Raw genomic sequence first — 24,259 nt, forward strand, 5'->3', positions numbered from 1 at the left:
ACATGTACATGACAGCAGAATCCTCATATAAAGGAAAGATGTTGAACTAAAGCATGACTTAAAATGTGCATAAAAAGGCTCACTTTATATTCTTAATTGTGTTTGCTTCTAAAAAGGGCTAATTATTAGTGAGTACATGGTTTCTACACGTCGCTGCTCATTTAATGTAAAATTGATCGGTCAAAAAGCAACAAAAGGGGAAAAATCACGTGTCGCTAGGGATCATGGGAGATGTAGTCGTTTCCTGTTGAAAGCTGAGCATCTTGGGTGAAAGAGGCGGGGCCTCCGTCGGGCCGGCGCCATCTTGGCAGTTCGTCCGGCCCCTGCTGAGTGCGCAGCTTCCGGCGGAGGTGATGAGCGAGTTTCCCACAAACAACAAACTCTCCGGCGGCACGGCGGACGTGGACATGGACTCCGGACACATCGAGGCCGAGCGCGGGGAGCTGGACGGCGGCATGCCGGCCGCCTGCTCCTCCAACGGCAGCGGCGGGGAGGAGGACGAGGCGGAGGCCGTCGGCCGGGGGAGACAAGCCGGGGGCTGTAGTAGCCAGCTCACCCCGGACGGAGGAGGGGGGCTCGGCGGCGGCAGGGAGCAGGAGGTGTCGGTGGAGATCGGAGAGACTTATCTGTGCCAAAGAGCCGACAAAACGTGGCGTGAGTGTCCGCTGTCCGGTCCGCCGACGGCTTAAGGCTTTAATGACTCTGCTGGGCAGAACAACGACATTTAACCGCCTCATGTCTGCAGTCAGATTAAAATATCTGTAATCAACAATGTTCAGTCAGCTGCTGAAGTCACAAAGTGCTCTTTTACACTGTCGGATTAAAATCTGGTGTCTGCAGATGCAGCAGAAGTCATTCAGTCCAGACTGAACGAGCAGGAGGGCCGAGAGGAGTTCTACGTCCACTATGTGGGATGTAAGTAGGCCAAAAACACCTGGACACACACAAACACACAAAGACACCCACAAAAACACCTGGACACACACAAACACACCCTCAAAAACACCTGGACACACACAAACACACAAAGACACCCACAAAAACACCTGGACACACACAAACACACCCACAAAAACACCTGGACACACACAAACACACAAAGACACCCACGAAAACACCTGGACACACACAAACACACCCACAAAAACACCTGGACACACACAAACACACAAAGACACCCACGAAAACACCTGGACACACACAAATACACACACAAACACACCCACAAAAACACCTGGACACACACAAAGACACCCACAAAAACACCTGGACACACACAAACACACAAAGACACCCACGAAAACACCTGGACACACACAAATACACAAAGACACCCACAAAAACACCTGGACACACACAAATACACCCACAAAAACACCTGGACACACACAAATACACCCACAAAAACACCTGGACACACACAAACACACCCACAAAAACACCTGGACACACACAAACACACAAAGACACCCACAAAAACACCTGGACACACACAAACACACCCACAAAAACACCTGGACACACAAATACACAAAGACACCCACAAAAACACCTGGACACACACAAACACACCCACAAAAACACCTGGACACACACAAACACACAAAGAACCCACAAAAACACCTGGACACACACAAATACACCCACAAAAACACCTGGACACACACAAACACACCCACAAAAACACCTGGACACACACAAATACACAAATACACCCACAAAAACACCTGGACACACACAAACATACACATCCAGACACCCACGAACACGCCCAGTTACACACGAAAACAATTGGACACACAAACGCACCCACACACACACCTTCACCTCCACCTCCTTTGTGTCAGTCAACAGACGCCTGGATGAGTGGGTGGGGAAAGCCCGCCTGGCGCTCACCAAGACGGTGAAGGACGCCGTGAGGAAGAGCACGGAGATCGGAGGGGTCGGTGATCTGGGGGAGCAGCCTGAGAGGAAGATCACCCGCAACCAGAAACGCAAACACGATGAGATCAACCACGTGCAGAAGGTCGAGACGTTTTCTGCTGCCTACTTATTTCTGGAGACATTTTATGAAATGGTTCGTGGAAATAAACGACGTTCTGCTTGCAGACATACGCAGAGATGGACCCAACAACAGCTGCACTGGAGAAGGAGCATGAAGCGGTAAGAGTGTGTGTGTGTGTGTGTGTGTGTGTGCGTGCGTGCGTGCGTGTGTGTGTGTGTGTGTGTGTGTGTGTGCTGGCTTCCACTGCCTCCATTTACTGTTAAACTCAGTTGTCTGCTGTCGTTCTGTCAGATCACCAAAGTGAAATATGTGGATAAGATCCAGATCGGGAACTTTGAGATCGACGCCTGGTACTTCTCACCATTTCCAGAAGATTACGGCAAACAGCCCAAACTGTGGATCTGTGAATACTGCCTGAAATACATGAAATACGAGAAGACCTTCAGACATCACCTGGTCAGTCCAGCTCTCATCTTTGGCTCCTTCTGTTAAATTTCATTTGTATTTACTCAAGAAAAACTATTTGCAGCTATTTTAATCTCTCATCTGTTTTAACTGTCAGTTCAGAAACTGCTTCCTTGTTGTGAAGGAAGTGATCCATCCCTCTATCACAACTGTATTTCAGCCTTAGTCTAGATGCTGATGTCCGTATGTTTGACCTCTGACCTTTATGCCCTCAGTCTCATTGTCAGTGGAATCAGCCTCCAGGGAAAGAAATCTACAGGCGGAGCAACATATCAGTGTTTGAGGTGGACGGGCGGGATCATAAGGTGAGCACGTCTGGGAAATAAAACAGCTGATTCTGATTCTGTCAGAGCTCTTTGTGATGTTTGGTGTCTGTCTGCAGATCTACTGTCAGAATCTTTGTCTACTAGCAAAACTATTTCTCGACCACAAGACGCTGTATTTTGACGTGGAGCCGTTTATTTTCTACATCCTCACTGAAGTCAACAAACACGGAGCACACATCGTCGGATACTTCTCTAAAGTACGTTTCCTCACTGAGAGTCGGTAAATAATCTGGTGAGATTTATAATTCAGCTCTTAGTCTCATCTGTTGCTGTTGTTTGTCTTCCAGGAAAAAGAATCTCCAGATGGGAATAACGTCGCCTGTATCCTCACGCTGCCGCCGTACCAACGCAGAGGCTACGGGAAGTTCCTCATTGCGTTCAGTGAGTGATGCTGCACAACGGGAGTCCTTCAGCTTTCACTCATGATTATTCGAATGGTCATGCTCAGTTGTGAAACGCTGCTGACATCATTCCAACAATATGACACAGAACGTTTTTGTAGCTCTGTGATTTAAAACAAAGAAATGGAACATTGGTGTATCCTGTACACATTCTGTTGGACAGTCGTGAGACTCGTGGGCGGTCTGTCCACCTCTGAAGTGACGTCTCTTCCTGCCGTTTGCAGGTTACGAGTTGTCTAAGCTGGAAAGCACCGTCGGTTCTCCGGAGAAGCCTCTGTCTGACCTGGGGAAGCTGAGCTACAGAAGTTACTGGTCCTGGGTTCTGTTAGAGATCCTGAGGGACTTCAGAGGAACGCTGTCCATAAAAGACCTCAGGTAGAGACACAGCCCACTTTAATCACAGCCGTCCCCTCAGTTCATAATGATGTCACTGTTCTCATGTCAGAAACTCCTCCCCCTGTTTCCTCCCAGCCAGATGACCAGCATCACGCAGAGTGACATCATCAGCACGCTGCAGTCGCTGAACATGGTGAAGTACTGGAAAGGTCAGCACGTCATCTGTGTGACGCCCAAACTGGTGGAGGAGCATCTGAAGAGCGCCCAGTATAAGAAACCACCAATCACAGGTAGGTCCAGGCGTCATGTGACCAGCACCACTGTCTGCTTCTGGTGTAGGTCTGTGTGTGACAGGGCTGTTGGCAGAAATACAACCGCAGCATTTTTCTTGTCCATGTTGTGTTCTGTCTTCGGTCTCACTCATGGTGTCGTCTCTCTCACAGTGGACACTATGTGTTTGAAGTGGGCGCCCCCCAAAAATAAACAAGCCAAGTTGTCCAAGAAGTGAGACGGAGACGACCCGACGTCCTGAGCTGCCTCACACCTGCTGTACATAGTTCTTAGTCTCATCTGTCAGTATTTTCTTAAATATATACAGAAAAAAAACCAAACAGGTCTGCAGAGTTCTTCCTTCCTGAGTCACACACGACAAACCAAATAACATAATACAATATTTAAAAAAGAAAACCCTTCACATTTAGGTGTGATGTATAATGGAGCTCAGGAATATCCGGGTCCACCCGAACCCTTACCCTAACCCTTCATTCAGACAAACGACAAAACAACTTTACAATCGATGAACTCAGGTGTTTAAGGAGTCCTCTGCTGACTCCGCCCCTCCAGGTTAGAACAAGCAGCTCCACCAATCAGAGGAAGGACCTGAAAGCAGAGAAACAGCCACAATGCAGTTTAATGCAACAATCAGAAGCACCACAGGGGGGCGACACTGGTCCACTTAGATGGTTCTGAAGGTCCAAGGTGTTTGTTGGACTTTCAATCCAGTCCAGGACCAGATCCACCTCCCAACTTCTGCTAACGTCTCAGTCCAGCCCTCCAGAGTCCCATCAGGTCGATCCATCATCTCTAAGAGTTCAAGAAGGAAACTGGAGATCTTTCCCATTAAAATGAGACACAAAATAAAGACAGATTCAGTTTTATTTTCCAAAAATGTACTTCAAAACCACTACGGTCATTTATAAGGCATTCACAACAATCTTTTTTTTGTTTTGTTTTTGGACATTTGAGACAGTTTTAAAGAAGGTTTCCTAAACCAGGAGCACAGCTAAGGCACAACACCACCCAGAGAGAGAACGGGAGGAAACTAAACTAAAAGGCTCAATATGGCACCAAGAAAACCTTAAAAAAGAAAAACTGACAGCAACATGAGTCCAGATAAAGAATGAAAAGAACCAGCTGCTTTCACATCAAAACGTCTGAAAACAGTCACATGACCCTGCTGGTCTGGTCCGAAAACATCACAGATCACTTACTGTTAAATACTGTTTCAGTCTCACTCATTCATGAAAATCATAAAATGCCTCTTAAAAGTATTTTCCATGAGCAGGAACAGAAAATAAATAAAAGCTGAATTTGAAGTTCAGATTAAATAACTGACACTCAATGTTTAAGAAGACCTTTTTGATGAGCGTCTGTCAGATCCTAAAACTTAAATACTGTTGGATTAATAAAATAAAACTGTTGCTCCCAAACATCTGGTAACATCTGTGTCATCTCAGATAATACGTTACACAAACAAAGTGCTGACTCGCTGTGAGCTTCATCCTCGACTCTGAACTCTGAAGGCTCCAGTTTTGGTCCTATATATTCACACATGGAACCATTTACTCTAATAAATATGAAACATCAGTTTTAATAGGAATGAACGATAGAAAAAAGGATTTCTAACTGAAATGACCTTTTCATTATTTAGTTTTAAAATATTTGAATACGTCTTTTTGACGCAGTATGAAGGATTGATTTCAGTCTGTAGTTAGTTGAAAAGGGATGAAACATTTTGTTCATCTCACTTTTTTGCTGATAGCTTATTGTAGCTTAGCATAAAGACTGGAAAAATAAGAAATTTAATTTGGAAGCAGGAAACAGGTCCAACATATCCCATGATTCAGTGTGCATCAGTACTAAAAAATAATGGACACAAAACCCACCAACAGGGCGTCTGAGGATCAGACTGTTACCGGACCGTTGTGGGCCAGATCCTGCAGAGGGACACCACCCATTCCTGTCCTCATGCTAAGCTCCTGACTGTGGCTTCATTTTCACCGTAGACATTAAAGCTCTTTCACTCTGAAGGTCCAACTCCAACAAAGTAGAATATAAAATTCTGAAAAGGTCAAACGATTGATTTAACAGGGATTTAAATAATAATCTGTTTTGGCACAATATTCATCAGTGAGCAGCTTCGAAATTTACAGATTTAAATTTAAAGTCTCCTTTCTCCGGCTGCTGAACGCAGCTCAGGAAGTCACCTTGATCTTCAACAGAAACAAATGTTTGTTCAAAAAAAAGCATAAAAAAAATAAAGTACACATCAACTGATATTAAATACACAAACCAACAAATGCTGTTCACTCACTGATTTTTGCCCAACAACGTATTATGTACATTGCAGAATGACATTTTTTTGATAACTTTCAGAAATGTATTTTCTACTTTTCTAAATTTTTTTATATAATACTTCTTTCATATATACACACAATATAAATATGCATTTTAAAAGTGTGTTGTTTTTCCTTTGATGGGCGTTACATGTTCATATTTTGGACATCATCGCTAAAATTTGAAGAGACTAAGAATAAAAACTAAAAACTAACTCAAAATTATCTGATAAAAATAAAAAACAAAGATATTTAGTTTAAAATGTGTATCTGTTCTTTAGCACTATAACATCTGAACTGAGGACTGATAAGAGGAGGCAGCATTAAATATTAGTAATTCAACAAAAACTCAACGATTTGTTTCATATAAACTTGTGAAATAAATTAGTCACATCAGTTTCGACAGCAAAGAAAAAAATTAAAGAGAAATTAGAGGTGAATCTACTGAGCTCCAGCATCACGGCCGACATCTCAATTCAAGTCTCAGGTGGTCTGAAGGATTCAGACATGGCACGCACACACACACACACACACACACACACACAGAGTAGAGTGTTGTGAATGGGGAAATGTTCAGTATGTTTCTGTAGGTAGTTGGAAAGTAACTGACAGTAAAACTCTGAGGTACCTGTGTGGACGCAGATAGCAAACTTGTTAGAGCTACAAACAAACTGAAGGAGTAAAATCTGGATCAGCTGATCAGACTGGTTCTGTATGAGAACGTCTGTTTGGATCCATTATCTCTGATAAATCTGGCTGCTGTTAACACATCGAACTGATCGGCTGTTTCTGATTATTTCTGGATAAACTGGCTTCTGAGGCCGAAGCCCAAACCGCCAGAGAGCAGAAAGAAAAAGAATTAACTGTTCCATATTTCAATATCACTAAGGAAGAAATCAGTCAATCAGTTGCTGTTAAGTCTTAACTGTTGACTTGTTCTTGTCAAGGTATTTATTGTTTTTAGGATAATTAGAATTTTGATCATTTCCAGGAAGTCTGTGGACTCCGACCCTTCAGAATAAAATAATCAGAAGATAATGGACCAAAAACTCAACACCCAAATCTGTTTAGAGCTTAACACGTAAAAACACACTCACAACAGGAGGTATTAACACACACACACCTTTGTAGTCCTCAGTCTCTGTGAGCAGCAGACTGAGGATGAAGAGTCTCTTCCTCTCATCATTCAACTTTAAATAAATAAATATGACGCTAAAAGCTCCGAGCTGTCCTTCATTTGTCCGTCTGTCTGCTACCTGATCCGTCCGTCCTCTCTGGGCGAGGTCACTTCAGATTTGGGGTCGGGGCTGGCGGAGCTCCAGACGGTGAGGTGGCAGCGCTGCATGACGGGGCAGGCGCTGGGGCCCGTGGAGCAGACGTCGGAGGCGGACCAGTGGCCTTCCAGCAGCCGGTCCAGCCAGTGACGCAGCGGCGCCGCCGTCAGGCCAGCGTTGGCCTCTGCCTCCTCCACGGCCGCCAGGTTCACGGGCAGCCGCAGCACCGGGTTGAGGCCGTGGAAGCTCTGCTCCATGTAGGAGTTCCCAGGGGGACCGCCGTGCAGCCGCTGGGCGTCCTCTGGATAACAGTGAGGGGTTAGGAAAGGAAGGAAGGGAGGGAGGAAAGGAGGGAGGAGAGGAGACGAGTGAATGAGAGGAGAATTTAGGATCAATCTGAAAACTTTCAGAAGGTGAAGTTGGATTATTTTATCCAGTTAAAGAAATCTTTAAAGATCCTCAAGTCTGACAGAACTACAGTCAGATCAGATCTCCTTCACTTTATAACAGCAGACAGAAAAACTCTGATCATCCCTGAGACGCACACAGACACACACAGACGCACACAGACGCACACAGACGCACACAGACGCACACAGACGCACACAGACACACACAGACACACACTGGGCTGGGGAGGTCAAACAAATCAAACCCAGGGGAGGCTAATTTAGACAGAGGTGACCTTGTGTGTTTGTGACAAACTGGATACTATAAATGTAAGTATGGTGTTGACAGCAGTGACAGGAGGACCAGCTGTGTCGGTTCACTGTGTGACACCTGAGCAGCTGTCACTTTATTAGGAACACCTACCACCTGTAATACGTCCAGCTGTGTCATCACTATGTTGACAGGTGTTCCCCCGTTCATAATGATCTGATCACTCACCCTGTTGTATCGGCTGCTGCCGGTGGAACTCCACCGGAGCCACGATGAAGCTGGTCTGGCCCAGCTGGCTCCAGTGGTGCAGGACCCTCAGGGTCCACAGCCCGGGCCTCAGCGGCGCCGTGAGCGGCGGCCGGTAGTGGGTGACTTCAGCGGAGGCGTCCACCAGGATGTCGTACGTGGCGGCGATGACGTTGGTGGGGTCAATCCAAACCACGGTGGCCGTCAGGTTGCTCTGGCCTCGGCTCCAGCGCTGCACCGCCACCGGCTCGTCCTCAGGGCCCAGCAGACCCCCCCAGTTCCTGAAGAGACGCTCCTTTGGATCCCAGTCTGAGCCCACCTGGACAATGACACGTTGTTCAACGAAGAGGTTAGAGGTCAGCAGTTTGGTTGATAAATATTCAGCAGTCAAATAAAACCCTTAATGAGTTTGAATGTCTCTTACAAAGTTTAATGTTGATTTACAGCCACAAACAGAAAAACTGATTCTAACAAATTACTGAACTTCCATCATGGTGGATGGTGAACTTTAAGGTTACTGTACAAACGGCTCTGGCTCATTCAGTTAATGATGATCAGGCCCCGCCCACTTTCATGAATCAACACAGCTCTTCCGATTTTGGTCATTTGGTGTTTTATATTTACATTTCAGAAAGTTTTCATTATTTTAATGTTTTTTAAATGATGCAAATGAATAAACGAAATTCCCCCTTCAGCTTTAAAATGAACAAGCAGCTCAATAATTGGCTGAATATGACTGAATATAATTAAAATGTGTTTCTGACCTGTACGTGCTGCAGCCTGTTGGTGGGGTGGGGGGGGCTGGCCAGGGTGAAGTGGTCTTTGGGCGTCACCCAGGTCTCCAAACTCTCCGGCTGGGTGGAGGCTCGGTTCGTGGCCACATGACGCACAAGGTAACCCTGGAACTGGTCCGACAGGAAGTAGAGGTGGACGGACACCGGGTGGCTCGTGGACACGTACCTGAGAGAGACGCACACAGAACAGTTGGCACATTCAGAGAGGAGGGGCAGACTGACCTCAGTTACAGTAACACTCAATTAATCATCACATCCAACAGTTCGATTCGTGAACTAATAATTCAGAGTTGTTCTCGACTGTTCCAGCTCATCCCTCAAATGCTGGACTGGACTCAGATCTGCGGGATCTCAGTTTGGACCAACACCAGCAAACTGAACCACCTCAGGGATCCAGTGTGTATGAGGCCGGCCCTTCACGTAGTCAGTTTTATTCCACATCAGGGTGGAAGTGGTTTCAGATGCTGCCTGACTGGAGTCGCAGACTGAGGGGAACAGACCGGTTCTGTTTTAACCCCCCCACCGGACACACACTTCCCATAATGCTGCCCCCACCCATTTGAGCCACCAATCCCCACCCAAACTCCAACAAGTACCTCCTTGTATCTACTGTGGGCCTCCACACACACACACAGCTGGAAAAATCCAGCCTGTGCAGAAACTGAAGCCTGATTGTGACTCAGGACAAGTTCACGTTATCTTCATATTTAATTTGGTGCAAACACACAAACAGCAGCGGTGGAAAAGTTTCCCTCCTGCAGCGACTGAGCACAAGGCCCCGATTTATTCTGAAGAAATAAACAAATACAGCTATGAAATAAATACTAACATTACATAATAAATGCTAAAGTATTAAAATGTATTTTGAGTCAATAAATAAATAAATGTAGCCTTAAAAAACATTTATCATATACATATATATATATATATATAAATACTCCGGCAGCTGAAGGAGTGAATTTAAAAGTCGAGGACGGAGCTTCATGTCTCGTCATCTTCATGTTTAAAAAGTGACAGATGAAAGTTAGATGTAAGTGAAACAACTCGAAGGGCAAACACGGTCAAACCTGTTGGAACCAGCTCAGATATAAAGAGATAAACACTGACGTTAACTTTAGTGGCTTCGGACCATCGTGCCCGGCGGCCATGTTTGTACCTGCAGCTGTTATCGTTGGGGTGGCCCTGCAGCGAGCCGGCAGCGCGGGACAACCCCATACGAGTGAAGGCATGATAGTGGCTGAGGGCGGAGTCTGAGAGGCTGGCGGGTCCGTCCGTCTCCTGCTCGTACAGGTTTTCCCAGTAGGCGTGGAGGCCCGGGGTTCCTGAGGGGTACGCTCCAAACAGGTACGAGTCCAGCTGGCTGATGATCTCCTGACTGACGCTGGCCTCAAATTTCCTGGCGAAGAAGGTCGGTCTGGATGCTTGCTGTGGACGGGAAAGACGGGAGGACACAGGAAACATGGTCAATGGACGCGTCTGATGCCTCATCTCACCAACTGACGAGACAACAGAGAGAGGAAGGATGTTACAGGACAAACTGAATACATTTCAATTCTTTAAATTGTGTTGAATAAAAACGGGAGTGGTGGACTTTTGGAAGGAGGTGATCAATAAACTCATGACTATTTGATCTCATAAACTTGGATGGAGACGCTACACCTGAACCATCATGTCTCACCTCAACCACCAGGTTGTGATTTCTCCGTCTCTGTCGTTTTCATTCTAAAACAGCAGAAACCAAATTTGGTCTTTCTGTGGGAAGTTGACTAGTTTTCTATTCTTCACCTGATGACCCCAAAGACATGATAGTTATCACCGCTCACTGGCCGAGTTGGATATTATCTGTAGGGCGAAATTTGTTGCTAGGAAGGTGATTACTGAGTCTGGTCCATTTTTCTTGTGTTTTCAATGATGAGGTGAAGATGATTACAGAGGGGCCATAATATAATGTTTTCTCCTCTGTTTTACCATCACAGCAAACATCCTGGAAATCAAGATTATCATCAGATAAACGATCAGACCTGAGCTGGGGAGGGACCACGGAGCAGATCCTGTCTGAGCTCAGTGTGAGCCAGAATTAACTGTAGTGAGATCAGATCACACACAGAGACTCTGAGAATAAAAACTATGATTTCATTTCCATCATCTCATGCTCATTCCACACTTTAGGATACTACAGCAACCACAGACTCCCTGACAACACACACCCACGTCTAATGCCAGGGTATCAGAGGGGAAGTGAAAGACTCCTCTTTCCTAAAATAACTCACCCAGAAGAAAAGAAACTGACAATGTGTGAAACAAGTGAAACAAACAGCAGCAGACAGTCAATACAACACTTGATAGAAATAAATTAGGTGAATGTTACCCCTAAATATTTCTGCCCCTAATGACATTTACATCAGAAAATTATCTTTTGAATGTTAGAGAACGATATGTATACACAGTTATATTCCTGAGAGGACAAGGGGACAGTGAAAAACGCTCATTATAAATTCTGTGGGCAACTTATTCAGACCATTTGTTTTGTACAATTAATAGAGCAAAACCGAAACATGTTTAACTAACGTTGGAGAAGCTGGACAAAAGAATTTTATCTAAAGCTGACCTGCTGTTCCTGGAGCTCCAGAGAGAGGAGATGGAAAACTCCTCTGAGGTTTTTGGTTCCTAAAAATATTTCTTCTCATGGTTACCAACCTTCAAATAAGTAAAAATACAGGCCTTTATGCTAAAATATGGACTTTATTGTAAAACATGGTCCTTAATGTACATATTGTACATGTGTGTTCCTGAGCCTCATGGTCTGCATTCGTCTTTTTGCTCACGGCGAAACCCAACATTAAGATAATGACAACCCTGAAACCTCAGCGGCGACCGGCTACAAAGGTCTAAAAATACCGCCTGGCTCCACCGTACAGCTGTTTCCAGGACCAGCCTGCTTATAGAAACGTCGGTAGCTGGACCACAGAGGCTCCGGGTCTCCGGGTCTGTGATGACACGGAGCCAAGCGCCGCCCGCTGTAAGTAAAAGCAGCACGGCTAATTTGTGAATGCAAAGCTATTCTGGTCGGTGACCACCGAGGCCCTGAAGGTGGAAGGCAGAGACCAGCACGCTGCCCTGACAGGACTGTAACATTATCACTCTAAACTAAGCTTAGTGACAGCTGGGAGGCTTCAGCGTCATGGCTGAACGCTCCAGTCCTGCAGGCCGTCACATTCTTTCAGGCTGCAGCTACAAGCGATGTGCTGTGGACTAGCGGCGCCAAGTCCACATCGCTTTGTGTTGGACCTCAGTGTCTTACTGTCAAGAGTCTTTATTCTACGTTGTTGTTACATCTACATAACTGGGATGGAGGCTACTGTGAAGAACCAGAGAGCCCCTCCATCCATCAAGGCCTGAGATCGTCCAGAGCTCAGAGCGAATTGACAGTCTCACCTGGAACCGCGGCAGGTCTGAGGGTTTGAAGTCGTTGGGCGAGCAGCCACACCAGTCCACGATGTGCTTGTACTGGCATTTGCAGCCCAGTTTGCGGTTCCAGTTGGTGAGCCTCAGGTTGTTGTCCACCATGGACTCACAGTGGGCGCTGTTCTCCAAGACGGTGTGGAAGAAAGACTGGAGGTCCAGAGACAGAGAAGGAGTTCAGATCTGGATCTGGTATCTAAACACATTCTGTCCTCGAGACGACGTCAGCAGAAACTTGGATTTTCTTGTACAACGAGTCTGAAGAGGTTTCCTGAGATTGCTTGATTATAGCAAAACTGTGTGACTGTGTGTTACCTCGGCCGGCAGCAGGGTGTAGGCGTAGAAGCGCTTCATGCTGCTGACCAGCTCGTCTCTGGAGTTCACCACGTAATCCACAAAGCGCCGATTGAGCAGGAACCAATCGGAGCCTCCGTCCACTGCAATGCCTTCTGGGATCTTGCGGTCCCCGAGACGCCACATGTGGGTGTCACACTCGTAGAAGAGACGGTCCAGACCCTGTTTCCGGATGAAGCTGAGATGACAGGACTTTCAGTGTTGAGGTGAGCATACAAATCAAACGCCTCAAGCTGCAGACACCTTAACTGGGTTTCTGCTGAAGGCCGTTGGTGGAAGTGTCACACTTCACTTCACACTTAAAACTAAATTATATGAAACCCAATGAGGACAAATAACAGAACAGGTTCAGATTTAAGGTCGGGTGAAGTCGAATGTCTTTAACTAAGAGGTGTGTAAATTTGCTGCAGCTGCACGTGTACATGCTGATTACTGATCCTCAGCCTCTGACTGCTTTGTTGTTTGCTTCAGTTCTGCAGGGAACACCAGGTATGGAGCTGCAGTTTCCACCTTACTGATACATCACAGGTGGAGCAAAGTCGTGCACTGTTCAGGGCTCCAGCCTGAAATATTATAAGAGCTGCCAACGGTGACGAGTCTTCTCCAAACGTTTGGAGCAGCAACACACTAAAAAATGATTTAACATCAGAGAGGGAAGTGACTGATCACTCTTACCGTGAGTTGTCTCTGCCGTGAGACTTGATAAAGTTCATGTTGCGGTACTTTGACAGGAAGGCCACCAGCTGTTCATTGGTCCTGGGGGGAGACGGGGGCTGTCAATCATCAGCTCAGACATTAATGCAATAACACCTGATGACTCAGCTCTTACAGACGTTTGATTTAGTTCTGCAGGAATGAGTCCTTAAACGCAGTTAGCAAAACAAGCTAGAAATTAGGACATTTTCCAATAGACTGACTTATTAGCTGAAACAAACAAATCAAAACAAAACACTGAGATCAGTTTTTTATCATTTCAGCCTTGGAACATATCAGACTTTATCTGTGTTAAATTATTATTCAATATTAACATAAAATGTAAAAATTATTCTCTTGTGTTTTTGTCTTCTGCTCATCCACAGGAAGAAAAACACAATTAAAACATAAAATGGACGCACACAATCCACATTCCCAATGTTATTTTTTTCACTTCTAAACAAGTCACAATTAAATGTTTGAAGGATGCATCTCTGTTTTTAAACAGAACTCCACGACTCCATGAGCCTGTCAGGAATCAGCTGGACCAGCTTATGTACAGCTGTGTGGTCCGGGGGGCCGACGGCTCTAATGAGCAGACAGGACTGCAGACAGACAGATCGCTATGATTACATCTGATTACAGTCGTTACGGAGAACCTCAGTGTGTGTGTGTGTGTTTGAGGACATGAGGTACTGACACACATCAGGGGGTGACTCAAGCTGCTGTGATTTACAGCTGCTTTATGTAAAACTTGTCATTTAAGATGTTTCTCCTCTAATGTGGATCTTTCAAACGTTCATGGTTGGGTACCGGGAGAGTTACACATCTCACATTTCAGACTTGATAAATGATGTGGACTGACCAACGTTTGCTTTTGGATAAAATGTCATGTGACCAGACAAACTGTCTGAAGTTTAACTGCAACCGTAGACACACACGACTACAAAAACACAAAATACACACAGACACGCACAGCTGCGTTGACTCACACTGCGTGTGCCTTCATGACGTCATATATTGATGGTGTAGTTATGGATTTTGGCTGGAAGGGTGTTCAAATGTTCAGATGGAAGGACAGCAGAGAACAGATCCGATCTGTGTGTTTGTGTGTGCTGCTGTTCTGACCTTGTTCTTTTGGACAGAATGATGAAGATGAAAACATCAGATTCAGCCTCATGTTAAGGTGACTGGGACATTATGGACTTCCATTAATAAGACATGCGTTGTTAAAGAGTGAGTTTTCCTATAAATACCAGCCCATCAGATCTGGGTCCTGGACTCAGTCTCGTCAGGGATGGTGGCCCAGAATTGGGACATGTGGGCGGTAAATGGGCCAACAGAGTCACATCACATTCAACACAAAAGCAGGCCAGGATCTCAGCGGCAGACCTGACGCGGCACCAGCTCCAGCAGCTCTTCCCTCACAAAGCAAAAGGACGTCCTTTAAAGTCTCTGCGTTCCAGCTGGAGACTCCCAGTTTGTTCACACTTGTGGTCTATCAGCCACATAAACAAACCCAAATGAGCCTCAGGGGGCCAAGCTGGTTACTGACCATTAACTGCCCCCGTCCTGTAACAAATCGATGAGCTGTGTGAGCAGGAATCTGACCTGATGGACATCTGCAGTGGGACAGGAGCTCTGGTTACAGACCCTTTGAGTTTTTCCTTTTTTAAAATGCGTCCACATATTCAGGATCAGCTCCATCTCAGATAATCTGCTCACTGTTACAGAAGACATCAGCTAATGTCACTCTTCTTCTGAGCTGTCTCTTACCTGATGGGGTAGTCAGCAGCACTCAGGTTGATGAAGAAGTCCCAAGACCAGTCGGACATCTTGAGAAGGTCCTCCATGCTGCGTAGGTACATGGTCAACAGGCTGGCTCCGCCCCAGATGGTGGCCATCCGCCAGGAAGTCACCCGGACGTTTGGATACTGACTGGCCAGAGACAGGACCTCCCTGTGGAGGTAGTTGGACCTCTGTGGGGGGGTTGGGGTGTTATTATAGATGATCATACTCTCAGAAACATTCAGAAAAGTGATGGTTGGGCTCTCACCTGGTCCACGTGGACGTAGTAGAAGTGGGAGGTGTGGTAAACAGCTCTGAAGAGACGCTGGAACTGACGCGAGGCTCGGCCATGGACGACCAGGACGAAGGCGAGCCGCACCGGCACGAGCTGGGCAGCTGTCGACGGGTCATCTTCCCACTGGACGTTCACGTTCACCTTACCTGGACATCCAAGGGACCAATCATTGAGCAGACAGGAAATTAACACGGAGCTACAATTCGGATCAGCCTCCTTCGTTTCAATGCAGACAAAAGGGAAGGATTCATTGTTTCTCCTAATAACATCCAATCAGCAATCAAGATCAACTTTGGTGAGCTCTCCTCTGAAAACAGTCTGGGGCTGTATCTTCCATCAACAGACCCCCAGCCCTCTAAAGGAATATAGATAAGGATCGGATATTTACGGAGGGTTGTTTCTTTTCTACGTCCTCTATGATAAGAACATGAATATTCAGGAGAAGATACTGATAAAATAAAGGGTATAAAACTGGCAGATTTTGGTGTGTTGGTCTCACACGTCACTGTTCACTCTGTTCTCCGTCTTTATTCTGTCTTAGGAACGTTCAATTTGTGGTTGTCTGAGCTAAATCTGCCTCATGTACATGTGCCCTATATGACGCCTCTGCATCATCACGCCACTCTAAAGATGGCGCGGGTTGAGGCCTGCACAGCCTAATTAGTGACCTTCCTAAGCTGTGGGGCATGCTGGGATTGGAGTTTGAGGAGAAATGACTGTAATCAGCCGGCACAGTGAAACGAAAACGAGGGACGGGGAGAATGTGATCTTATGTCTGTATGACCAGAAACACCAAACAATGTGCTGTTCTGTTAAAAAAGTCAGTCACATCAGTCAAACTCAGCCTGCACATATAATGACTACTGTGCTATCAAAAGAGCCTGTAATCATATAAATGAAACCTCAATGGCACTGGGTGGTTCAAGAAAGTACAACTACAAGTAAATCATTAGCCAGCCGTTGCCAAAATAAAAGTACAAACTGCTTGTTTAATTAGGGTGTAATTTCTGGAGCATCATCCCCGTGGTTGAGCCGCCTCACTGAGTCCATTCATGCTTTCAACAAACCAACAGGAAGCTTCTTCAAGGTTCTGGCACGTGCCGGGTTAAAAATGTTCCTCGATGGATAAATTTAGCAGAAAAAAAGACACTTCAAAGCCGCAGCCTGCTCGTTCTGTCCGTCACATGGTTAACATGGAGGAATAATTCAGAGTCGGTTATTATACCTTTAAAATAACCATTTAGAAAAACTCTGTCTCATCATGGGCCGCTTTCCTCTATTCCACATGTTACAACAGAGTTCTTTGGGAGTCTGGATTCTGGACAAAGAGAAGTCAGATGGTATTGAAGTCTATAGGAAAATGTCACTCCTCCTCAGTAAAAGTTTTCCTGATGAGTTTCTGGTCTCAGTCTGAAATACATGATGTTCATTTTTTAAATGGATAACATACCAGGACGAAGGGGGTGGGTGGTACTACGCTGTGACTCTGATGCCTCCATCCTCCTCCATCATCAGTTATTACTAACCCAAACATTTGATTGGACTCATCCATCCTTGGGGTGCTCACCTTCTACGGGGCAGTACCGAGGCACTTTCTCGGGCATCAGCGCTCGCTCCTTGTGTTTACAGTAAACCTCTGCTATCTGCTGCCGGCACTCCCGGCTCTTGGCTCTGGACAGAGCAGAAATGGCTTCTTTCCCGCTGATCTCACACTGCTGCTGCTCCTTCCTCGGCTCCAGACGGGACAACTTCTTCGACTGGTGGAGCAACAGGTCCTGATTGGACCGCTGGACAAGTGTGGAGATGGTGGGTAACTGTGGGTGGGGTTTACGGACGTGGGTGCGATTGTGGTTGTGTCCGATGCCTCGTTGGACGGGAGGGAACTTGAGCACTTCATTGGCAGATTTTCCCAGCATGCTTTGAACTTGAGCCTTGTCCAGCTTATGTTTGCTGTTTGCGACCGGCCCTCGTTGACGTTGGGACTGTGCACCCAAGTTGCTGTTGCTGTCTATGGAGTCAAAGTCTTTAGGCACCGAATTCTCATTGTTGTTGCTGTCCAGGCGGACTTTCTCTTTTGGGCGGTGGGAATGGTAGATATCCTGGGGGGCAGGAAAGACAAGCAGAAAACTGCTGATCAAACACAGTTAAAGATTCAAATAAGTTAAAACACATTACCTCCAAAGTTAAAATTACACCACACCCACACTGAAATCGCTCAACAGCCACTGGTCTAGTTTTGCAGAGAGATTCATGGTTCCAAGAGGATCGGTCCTTATGACACCAGCATGCTGAAATTATATTCAGTGGATTTTATAAGGTTTGGTAAAAATTTAATGTCCCCATCAGGCTGAACGGCAGCCTGGTTGGATGCTAACATGCTAACTTAAGCTAGCTAGTTAACACACACACACCCAAAAAAACGGCAGCATGTTAGCACTGTTACTGCAATTAATAAAAAAATTAGCATTTAGCCTAAAACAAAATATACCGACCAACTGAACATTTCCTGCTGTGGTTTCAAATTAAAAGCTTTCCATATGCAAATCCACAATGTTGACTTTCTAATGAACCATCTGCTAAATTCTGGCTCTACATGAAATGATTTCTATGTTTATGTGTCTGTCTTAAATATTGTTCAAACAGTGACGAAGCATCAACAGTGATACAGATAAAGATCAAACACAGGAACTTTTCAGCAATGGTACTTTTCTCAAACCACATCTATAGAGAAGCATTAAGCTCCAGACTGAAGGAAGCATTGAATCTGTCTTCATGTAGCTACATGTCTAATATCTGAGGGTTTGTGTGTCCTTTTAATTCTCTGGGACTCAGTAATCATCACCTTTTCCTTTGCAATAACAGTTCAGTCTGAAAGTCTGAAAAGCAGCTCCATATGCTCAACACGGAAATTGAACACTCATCGTGATGGTTTTTGACAGCAGCAGGCCAAACAGCATTGAGCATCTAAAGAGGAACTGGTGGAAACCAAACTGAGCTAAAAGAGCAGGAACAGTGTGCTGAGACTCATCAACACAAAGAGTCCAATGCTCTAAAACGCATCACCATGAAAACAACTGAAGGTTCATATTAAAACAAGCATGAAGATGTCAAAAACACAAACATCACCACACATCTTCTCTCCCAGACAACACCAACATCTGCACTCCATTTAAACATCTGCGCACAGCTGTTGACACACAGGAGTTTGTTGGTTAGTCGGAAATCTTCAGACAATCCCTGCAGGAGATTCAACCACTCTCCCAGTCTATGAACAAAATACAGAGGTGTGACAGGGCAGGAAAAGAAAGGAAGTGACCTTTGACCCCGGACACAGCCTCCTGTGGCCTTGGCTGTCACCTCTCAGGTCAAGTGTTGAAAGTGTTTCAGTGGGAGAGCTACATGACCTCAATGAACATTTTAATCCCACAGATTACACTGTCTGTCTTTACCGGGGATGAAGAGTGTGTTTGTACATGAGCCACACACACACACACACACACACACACACACACCGTGCAGAAAGGGAGTAATATCAGCTCTTGCCACCTGCTCCTCAGACAACCTCTCATTATCTCATCTATAATATCAGTTTAAAGAGTGTGTGTGGAGCTGAAGTGAATATTTTAAAGCAGAAAAGCAGAAACCAGGGACAAGTGCAGACAGCTGAAGGTGCACACACACACACACACACACACACATTAGCTGTGGCGAGTATCAACTCCTCCAGGTTTAGAGATGCACTGTTTTCAGCAGATTATCAAGAAAAATACTCATTTGGATTAAATGAGAACTCTGAAGGCATCTTGATGGAGCTGATGAAACCATCGTCAGTCACTCTCACACATTTGGGTGTGAACAGTTTGTCCTCGAACAGTTTCTCTCCTTCACAGGATTTTCTAAAAAGACAAGCGTTTTTTCCCAGAAGTCTTTGCAGTCCATGGAGACGGGCCACAGCTAAAATACCACAGCTTACCTACAAAGACATCATTCTTTACACTCACGCGCGCGCGCGCACACACACACACACACACACACACACACACACACACACACACACACACACACACACACACACACACACACACACACACACACACACACACACACACACACACGGTTTGCTCTCAGCCTCAGCAGGTCCACAGTGAAGTGGTCCAACCCGCCTTCAGACCTCCTGCTGCTCCACGATAAAGGCGACAGAAAAGAAACAAGAGAAGCTGTTCCCTCAGGCATCAGGGGTGAGAGACATTAAAAAGAAGTGAGAGAAAAGAGAGCGGGGGGAAGAAAAGAGACCTGTTGCTTTGACATCTGTTGATTCACAATGAGGGTAAATATGAAGAGTTTTAAATCTTCGTATTTAAAAAGGAACATTTTAACTTTCAGCTTGATGATGGCTATGAAGGACAAAATGCTGCGCCACCTGTCCAGGCTGGACGGGTGACCAGGTGACGGTGGTCGCCAAGGATGCACTCCCAGTGAAAGGATTCTGGGACCGTCCGGTAGGTTTTTAGGTTTAAGCCCAAAGGTTGAGACTCTGAACTAATACATCAACGGACAAGTTTTCCCATAGACTTCAATACAAATTTCTTACTGTGACATCATATTCATGACAATCAGACCCTGCTGCCACTAAATCACCAAAATTGGATTCATCTGCCACTGAAGATAGTCCCCAACAAATGTTACCTCCAGTTTGATTAAAGACCAGCTGCAGCGAAGAGCAGTTGGAGAAAATGGCGTGTCGATGACACGTGCTGATGACTGAACAGGAGTGTGTGTTTGAAAGGAGACGGAGAAAACACATTCATATTGAGAAATAAAGCGCTCTTTCTCTGGCTGCCTTCAGTTATGAATTGGTCAGACTCTCGTGTATGCCTGTGCTCAGTTTACCTGTGGGAACATAACGCAGCCTGGAATTTATCACCGTCGCCCAGTAAAGACAGAATATGCCCAGAATGAAAAACAACCTTGTTTCAGCAGTTTGTGAAATGTTGGACAGAGCAGCTTCAACCCACAAGCAGGACTCATAACATAAAACATAACAACAAGCATTTGAAAATTACAGTCACACAACAGCCACATGGGACCATCATTTACAAAAATGGAACATCACGTTGCGTTGAAAACTGAAACCAGAGACTGCGATTAGAAACTCATTAGGAAACAGTTACTGAGCTAAAAAAAAATGTTCCGGTCTGAAGGTTTAAGGCTCTTCAGCTTTGGCTAAACCAAAGTATGGAGATATGTAGAAACAACGACAGTTTGATGATGTCAGTTCTGATCACAGCCTGAAGGAAACCACAGCAGCGGTCAGGACACGTCTCCTCATCTAAACATAAACAAAAGTAATTCAATCTGATTCTATTGTGACATGAAACCCATTACTGTGAATGGAGTGAGAAAAAAATAGAATTTAAATCAGCCAAATCCTCAAGAGATGAACCAGAAGAGGAAGAAGACAACAACGTAATTTCCCAGAGGAAATGACTGAATGTATGTGGCTAAACAAACAGCCGAAAATAGAGCTGCAGTGACAAAGGGGAAAATAAAGGCAGATGGCTAAATGGACCATTATGAGGGACGGGACAGCAGCAAGAAACCTGCCCCGGGATTACAGCAGGGATTTATTTCAATCTATCTGTGGCAGATTTAGTGAGAATTATCCAGAAGAAAAACATAAAGCAGCTCTCTGGTTTTAACATCAGCGTGTTTTCATAAATCACTTACAGAGAGAACAAGGCAGAACGGCGTCGAACAGAGGGAGCACTTCCTGTTGAATGGCAATCACACTGTAGCCACGCCCCCAATGCATATTTCCCATTGACTTCAATACAGACTGACTTCTTTTTCTCAGCCAGCGGCTCTTCAGTCCTCAGAATCAGGAGAAGAAGCTTTGAATTCAGATTACATCATGTCTCCATGATTGTTTGAAGGGCTGTGACCTTTAATACCTCCATTTAAAAACACAACAGGCCAGATTGATAATTATTACCCCTCCGATTATTGTTGAGATATTACAGGGTGTGGAATCACACACACACAGACCGAGTGTGTCAAAGCACAATGATATCCTCGTGGCCGGGTCAGGTCAGATTAGAGGATTTGATCAGATCAGGTTTCTCTGATGGGATTTATATTTTCTAATCTGGTGTAGATTGTTCAATAATCCCTCACTTAGTGTGTGTGTGTGTGTGTACACATCCCTTTAAAGGTGTGATGAATGTGAGTGTTGTGTTGCTGTAACACTCATATCTTTGTGAGAACACAACAGCTGCTAATCCTGCTCTGAACCAACGCAATTTAAAGTCTAACCCAGAATATAAACCGGATCGTAACCTTTGACCCGGGCCCTCACCTCCCCCAGAACGTCCCCACACAGGAGCACAGTGCAGGGCGGTGCTGGGGCCTCAGTTTTATTGTGGTCCCTCAAACGATGGCCACGCTTTTATTGGGAAGAGGAACTTTCTTCCTGTCAATAAACACACACACACACACAGCTATAGACACACACCAGAGTGTCAGGCACTCCACGTTGTCTATGTGGCAGATTTGATTCATCTAAATTCTGAAATGTTTATGGTCCCGGAGTCTCTAAGTGGGATTTGTTAAACAGAGAAAATCTGTGTCCAACACATCTGAGGGGACCACCGCTCTTCATTCTGTGCACAAACTACGTCAAACAGACCAGTCTCACAGCCTTTGTGCGTCTCTCCTCTGCTTCCTGTTTTACCTTGTGTGTATGTGTATGTGTTTTGGCCACGCCACTCGACCCAAAGGTGAGCAGACTTGAACCCCACGTGTGTGAAAGTCAGGACAAAATATTAACTACATGTACACAACCTGAGCCAAACACACACTGTGGTTATCTCCCATCAGCTTCTCATCACTCATCTCTGAGACGATAAAATATGTTGGCATGTATCAGTCAGTGTTGACACACACACACACACACACACACACACACACACACACACACACACACACACACACACACACAGGGAAGATCACAGGGTGTCCGCCCAACTGTAATGAAAGGCCATAAAAATGGATCCCTGAAATAAAACCCCTCGCAGGATGTTGTGTATGTTCGTGTCTTAACAACATGTTGGAACACCTGGATCCTTCAGGTTCAACAACACAACCTGATTCCCACTCTGCATACACAAACACACATTAAACTGGAGAGAATGGAAGGTAAGATTAAAACAGATTAATCACATCTTAATCTGCAGAAGTGTCAGCACAGTCCAGCAGAAATGTTTTAATTAAACCTCTGAATCACCAATCTGACACAGGCTGACACTTTAAATCCCTAAATTCATTATTCTGTGTCCATTCATTGTGAAAACCTGGTAACAGTTTGGCCTTTTTCATTAAAAGTGGCGAAAATGACGAAAAGGAGAAGCTGATAAACGCCGCACCAAACTCCGTTTACAAATCATACAATTATAGAGGAGCTTCATCTCACCGTTCCGATATTCATCGTGAATTCATCGATGAATTTCATCGATGAATCGGCACCGAATTCAGCAGCCGGTGTTTTTTTCTGCTGATGAGAAGTCACGAAAACTCTCCGAATAAATGTGAATTAAACTGAACCATGATGGAAATGCTGCCGTGTGCAGAACAACAGGCGGCAGCAGCATCTTCTCCCCCCGCCATGCGGCTCCCCTGGGGGGGCAGCCGGTGCAGGAGAACCGGACTAATTCAGCGGCTCGCCGTCGTGCAAACCTACCGCCTGCAGCTTGTGCCGGACGGCCGCCTTCCCGAGCGGCGGCGGCGGGTCGCCCTTCTTCTGCAGCCCCCTCCTCGGGTGCTCCCAGTCGGCTTTGTGGAGCCCCCCGGCTCGGTCCTCTCTCTTCTCCCGGCTCCTGGCTCCTCCGTCCCCGGCAGCCGAGTCCAGGCTGCTGAAGTTCCACACGATGAGAGTCTGGACCAGCAGGACGGCCAGGGCGGCCAGCAGCAGGGCGGCCCGGGAGTGGCGGGCCAGCCGGCGGCCACACGGGTTTCCGATCATCCCTCCGGCTCTCAGCCCGGCCGATAAACGCCGACAGCGGGGTGTGAATGCTCCCCTCCCGGCCTGAGAGGAGGAGGAGGGGTTGGCACAGGCTGGAAATGAGGAGAGAGGTGGCCGCCTGCCAGGCCCGGAGCCAGCACCCCCACGGCCCAGGGCGGCAGCAGCCCCCCCAGAGGCCCCAGGAGCTTCTGTTACTAAAAACAACAGGAAGAGCAAATTACAGCACTCATGTTGGAAATGCAAAGACATTTAAATGAATTAAATATTTAAATACACCCGTAAAACCAAAGAGGGGAATAAAATGTACGATTTTAGATTTATGGTCATGTGATTTAATTACGTCACCGACATGTATTTAAAGTTCTGTAGAGATCTGTTGTTCTAGTTCTGGCAGTTTTGATTTATTTCAGAAAACTATTCATCCTTTAAGTTTACATTTCATTCAGATCAATGAAAATGTTTCTCATGAATTTACTATTTTTCATTTTGATTTGTTTGGGCGGGGAAGGCGTTATCTAAACAAATTAA

General features: G+C 45.7%; 2 protein-coding genes across 2 annotated transcripts; one reads left to right on the forward strand and one right to left on the reverse strand.

Moving 5' to 3' along the window:
- Positions 1-307: 307 nt before the first annotated feature.
- On the forward strand, positions 308-5,163 carry LOC115047025 (histone acetyltransferase KAT8-like). The gene is made up of 11 exons (XM_029507657.1): positions 308-654; positions 841-915; positions 1,848-2,026; positions 2,110-2,163; positions 2,297-2,461; positions 2,686-2,775; positions 2,853-2,993; positions 3,084-3,177; positions 3,422-3,572; positions 3,669-3,823; positions 3,977-5,163. Exons 1-11 carry the CDS (start codon positions 354-356, stop codon positions 4,039-4,041), a joined length of 1,470 nt encoding a protein of 489 aa, XP_029363517.1. The 5' UTR covers positions 308-353; the 3' UTR covers positions 4,042-5,163.
- LOC115047023 (xylosyltransferase 1-like) lies at positions 4,434-23,731 on the reverse strand. The gene is made up of 11 exons (XM_029507652.1): positions 23,450-23,731; positions 17,282-17,813; positions 15,688-15,860; positions 15,408-15,610; positions 13,614-13,694; positions 12,900-13,116; positions 12,558-12,734; positions 10,279-10,547; positions 9,093-9,288; positions 8,311-8,647; positions 4,434-7,723 (listed from the first exon to the last, which is right to left on the reverse strand). The coding sequence occupies exons 1-11, from the start codon at positions 23,729-23,731 to the stop codon at positions 7,401-7,403; spliced, it is 2,790 nt and encodes a 929-aa protein (XP_029363512.1). The 3' UTR covers positions 4,434-7,400.
- Positions 23,732-24,259: the final 528 nt, after the last annotated feature.

The sequence above is a fragment of the Echeneis naucrates genome, chromosome 8 (assembly GCF_900963305.1).
Source record: "Echeneis naucrates chromosome 8, fEcheNa1.1, whole genome shotgun sequence".
NCBI classification, from domain to species: Eukaryota; Metazoa; Chordata; class Actinopteri; order Carangiformes; family Echeneidae; genus Echeneis; species Echeneis naucrates.

Bases quoted from the DNA above. Each gene is read 5' to 3' on its own strand.
- LOC115047023 (XM_029507652.1), bottom strand. From the start codon at position 23,731: ATGATCGGAAACCCGTGTGGCCGCCGGCTGGCCCGCCACTCCCGGGCC. The intron at 13,695-15,407 runs GTAAGAGACAGC...GTCTCCCCCCAG, and splicing joins GCTGCTGACTACCCCATCAG to GACCAATGAACAGCTGGTGG. The intron at 7,724-8,310 runs GTGAGTGATCAG...ACTGTTATCCAG, and splicing joins GCAGCAGCCGATACAACAGG to AGGACGCCCAGCGGCTGCAC.
- LOC115047025 (XM_029507657.1), top strand. From the start codon at position 354: ATGAGCGAGTTTCCCACAAACAACAAACTCTCCGGCGGCACGGCGGAC. The intron at 916-1,847 runs GTAAGTAGGCCA...CCTTTGTGTCAG, and splicing joins CTACGTCCACTATGTGGGAT to TCAACAGACGCCTGGATGAG. The intron at 3,573-3,668 runs GTAGAGACACAG...GTTTCCTCCCAG, and splicing joins CTGTCCATAAAAGACCTCAG to CCAGATGACCAGCATCACGC.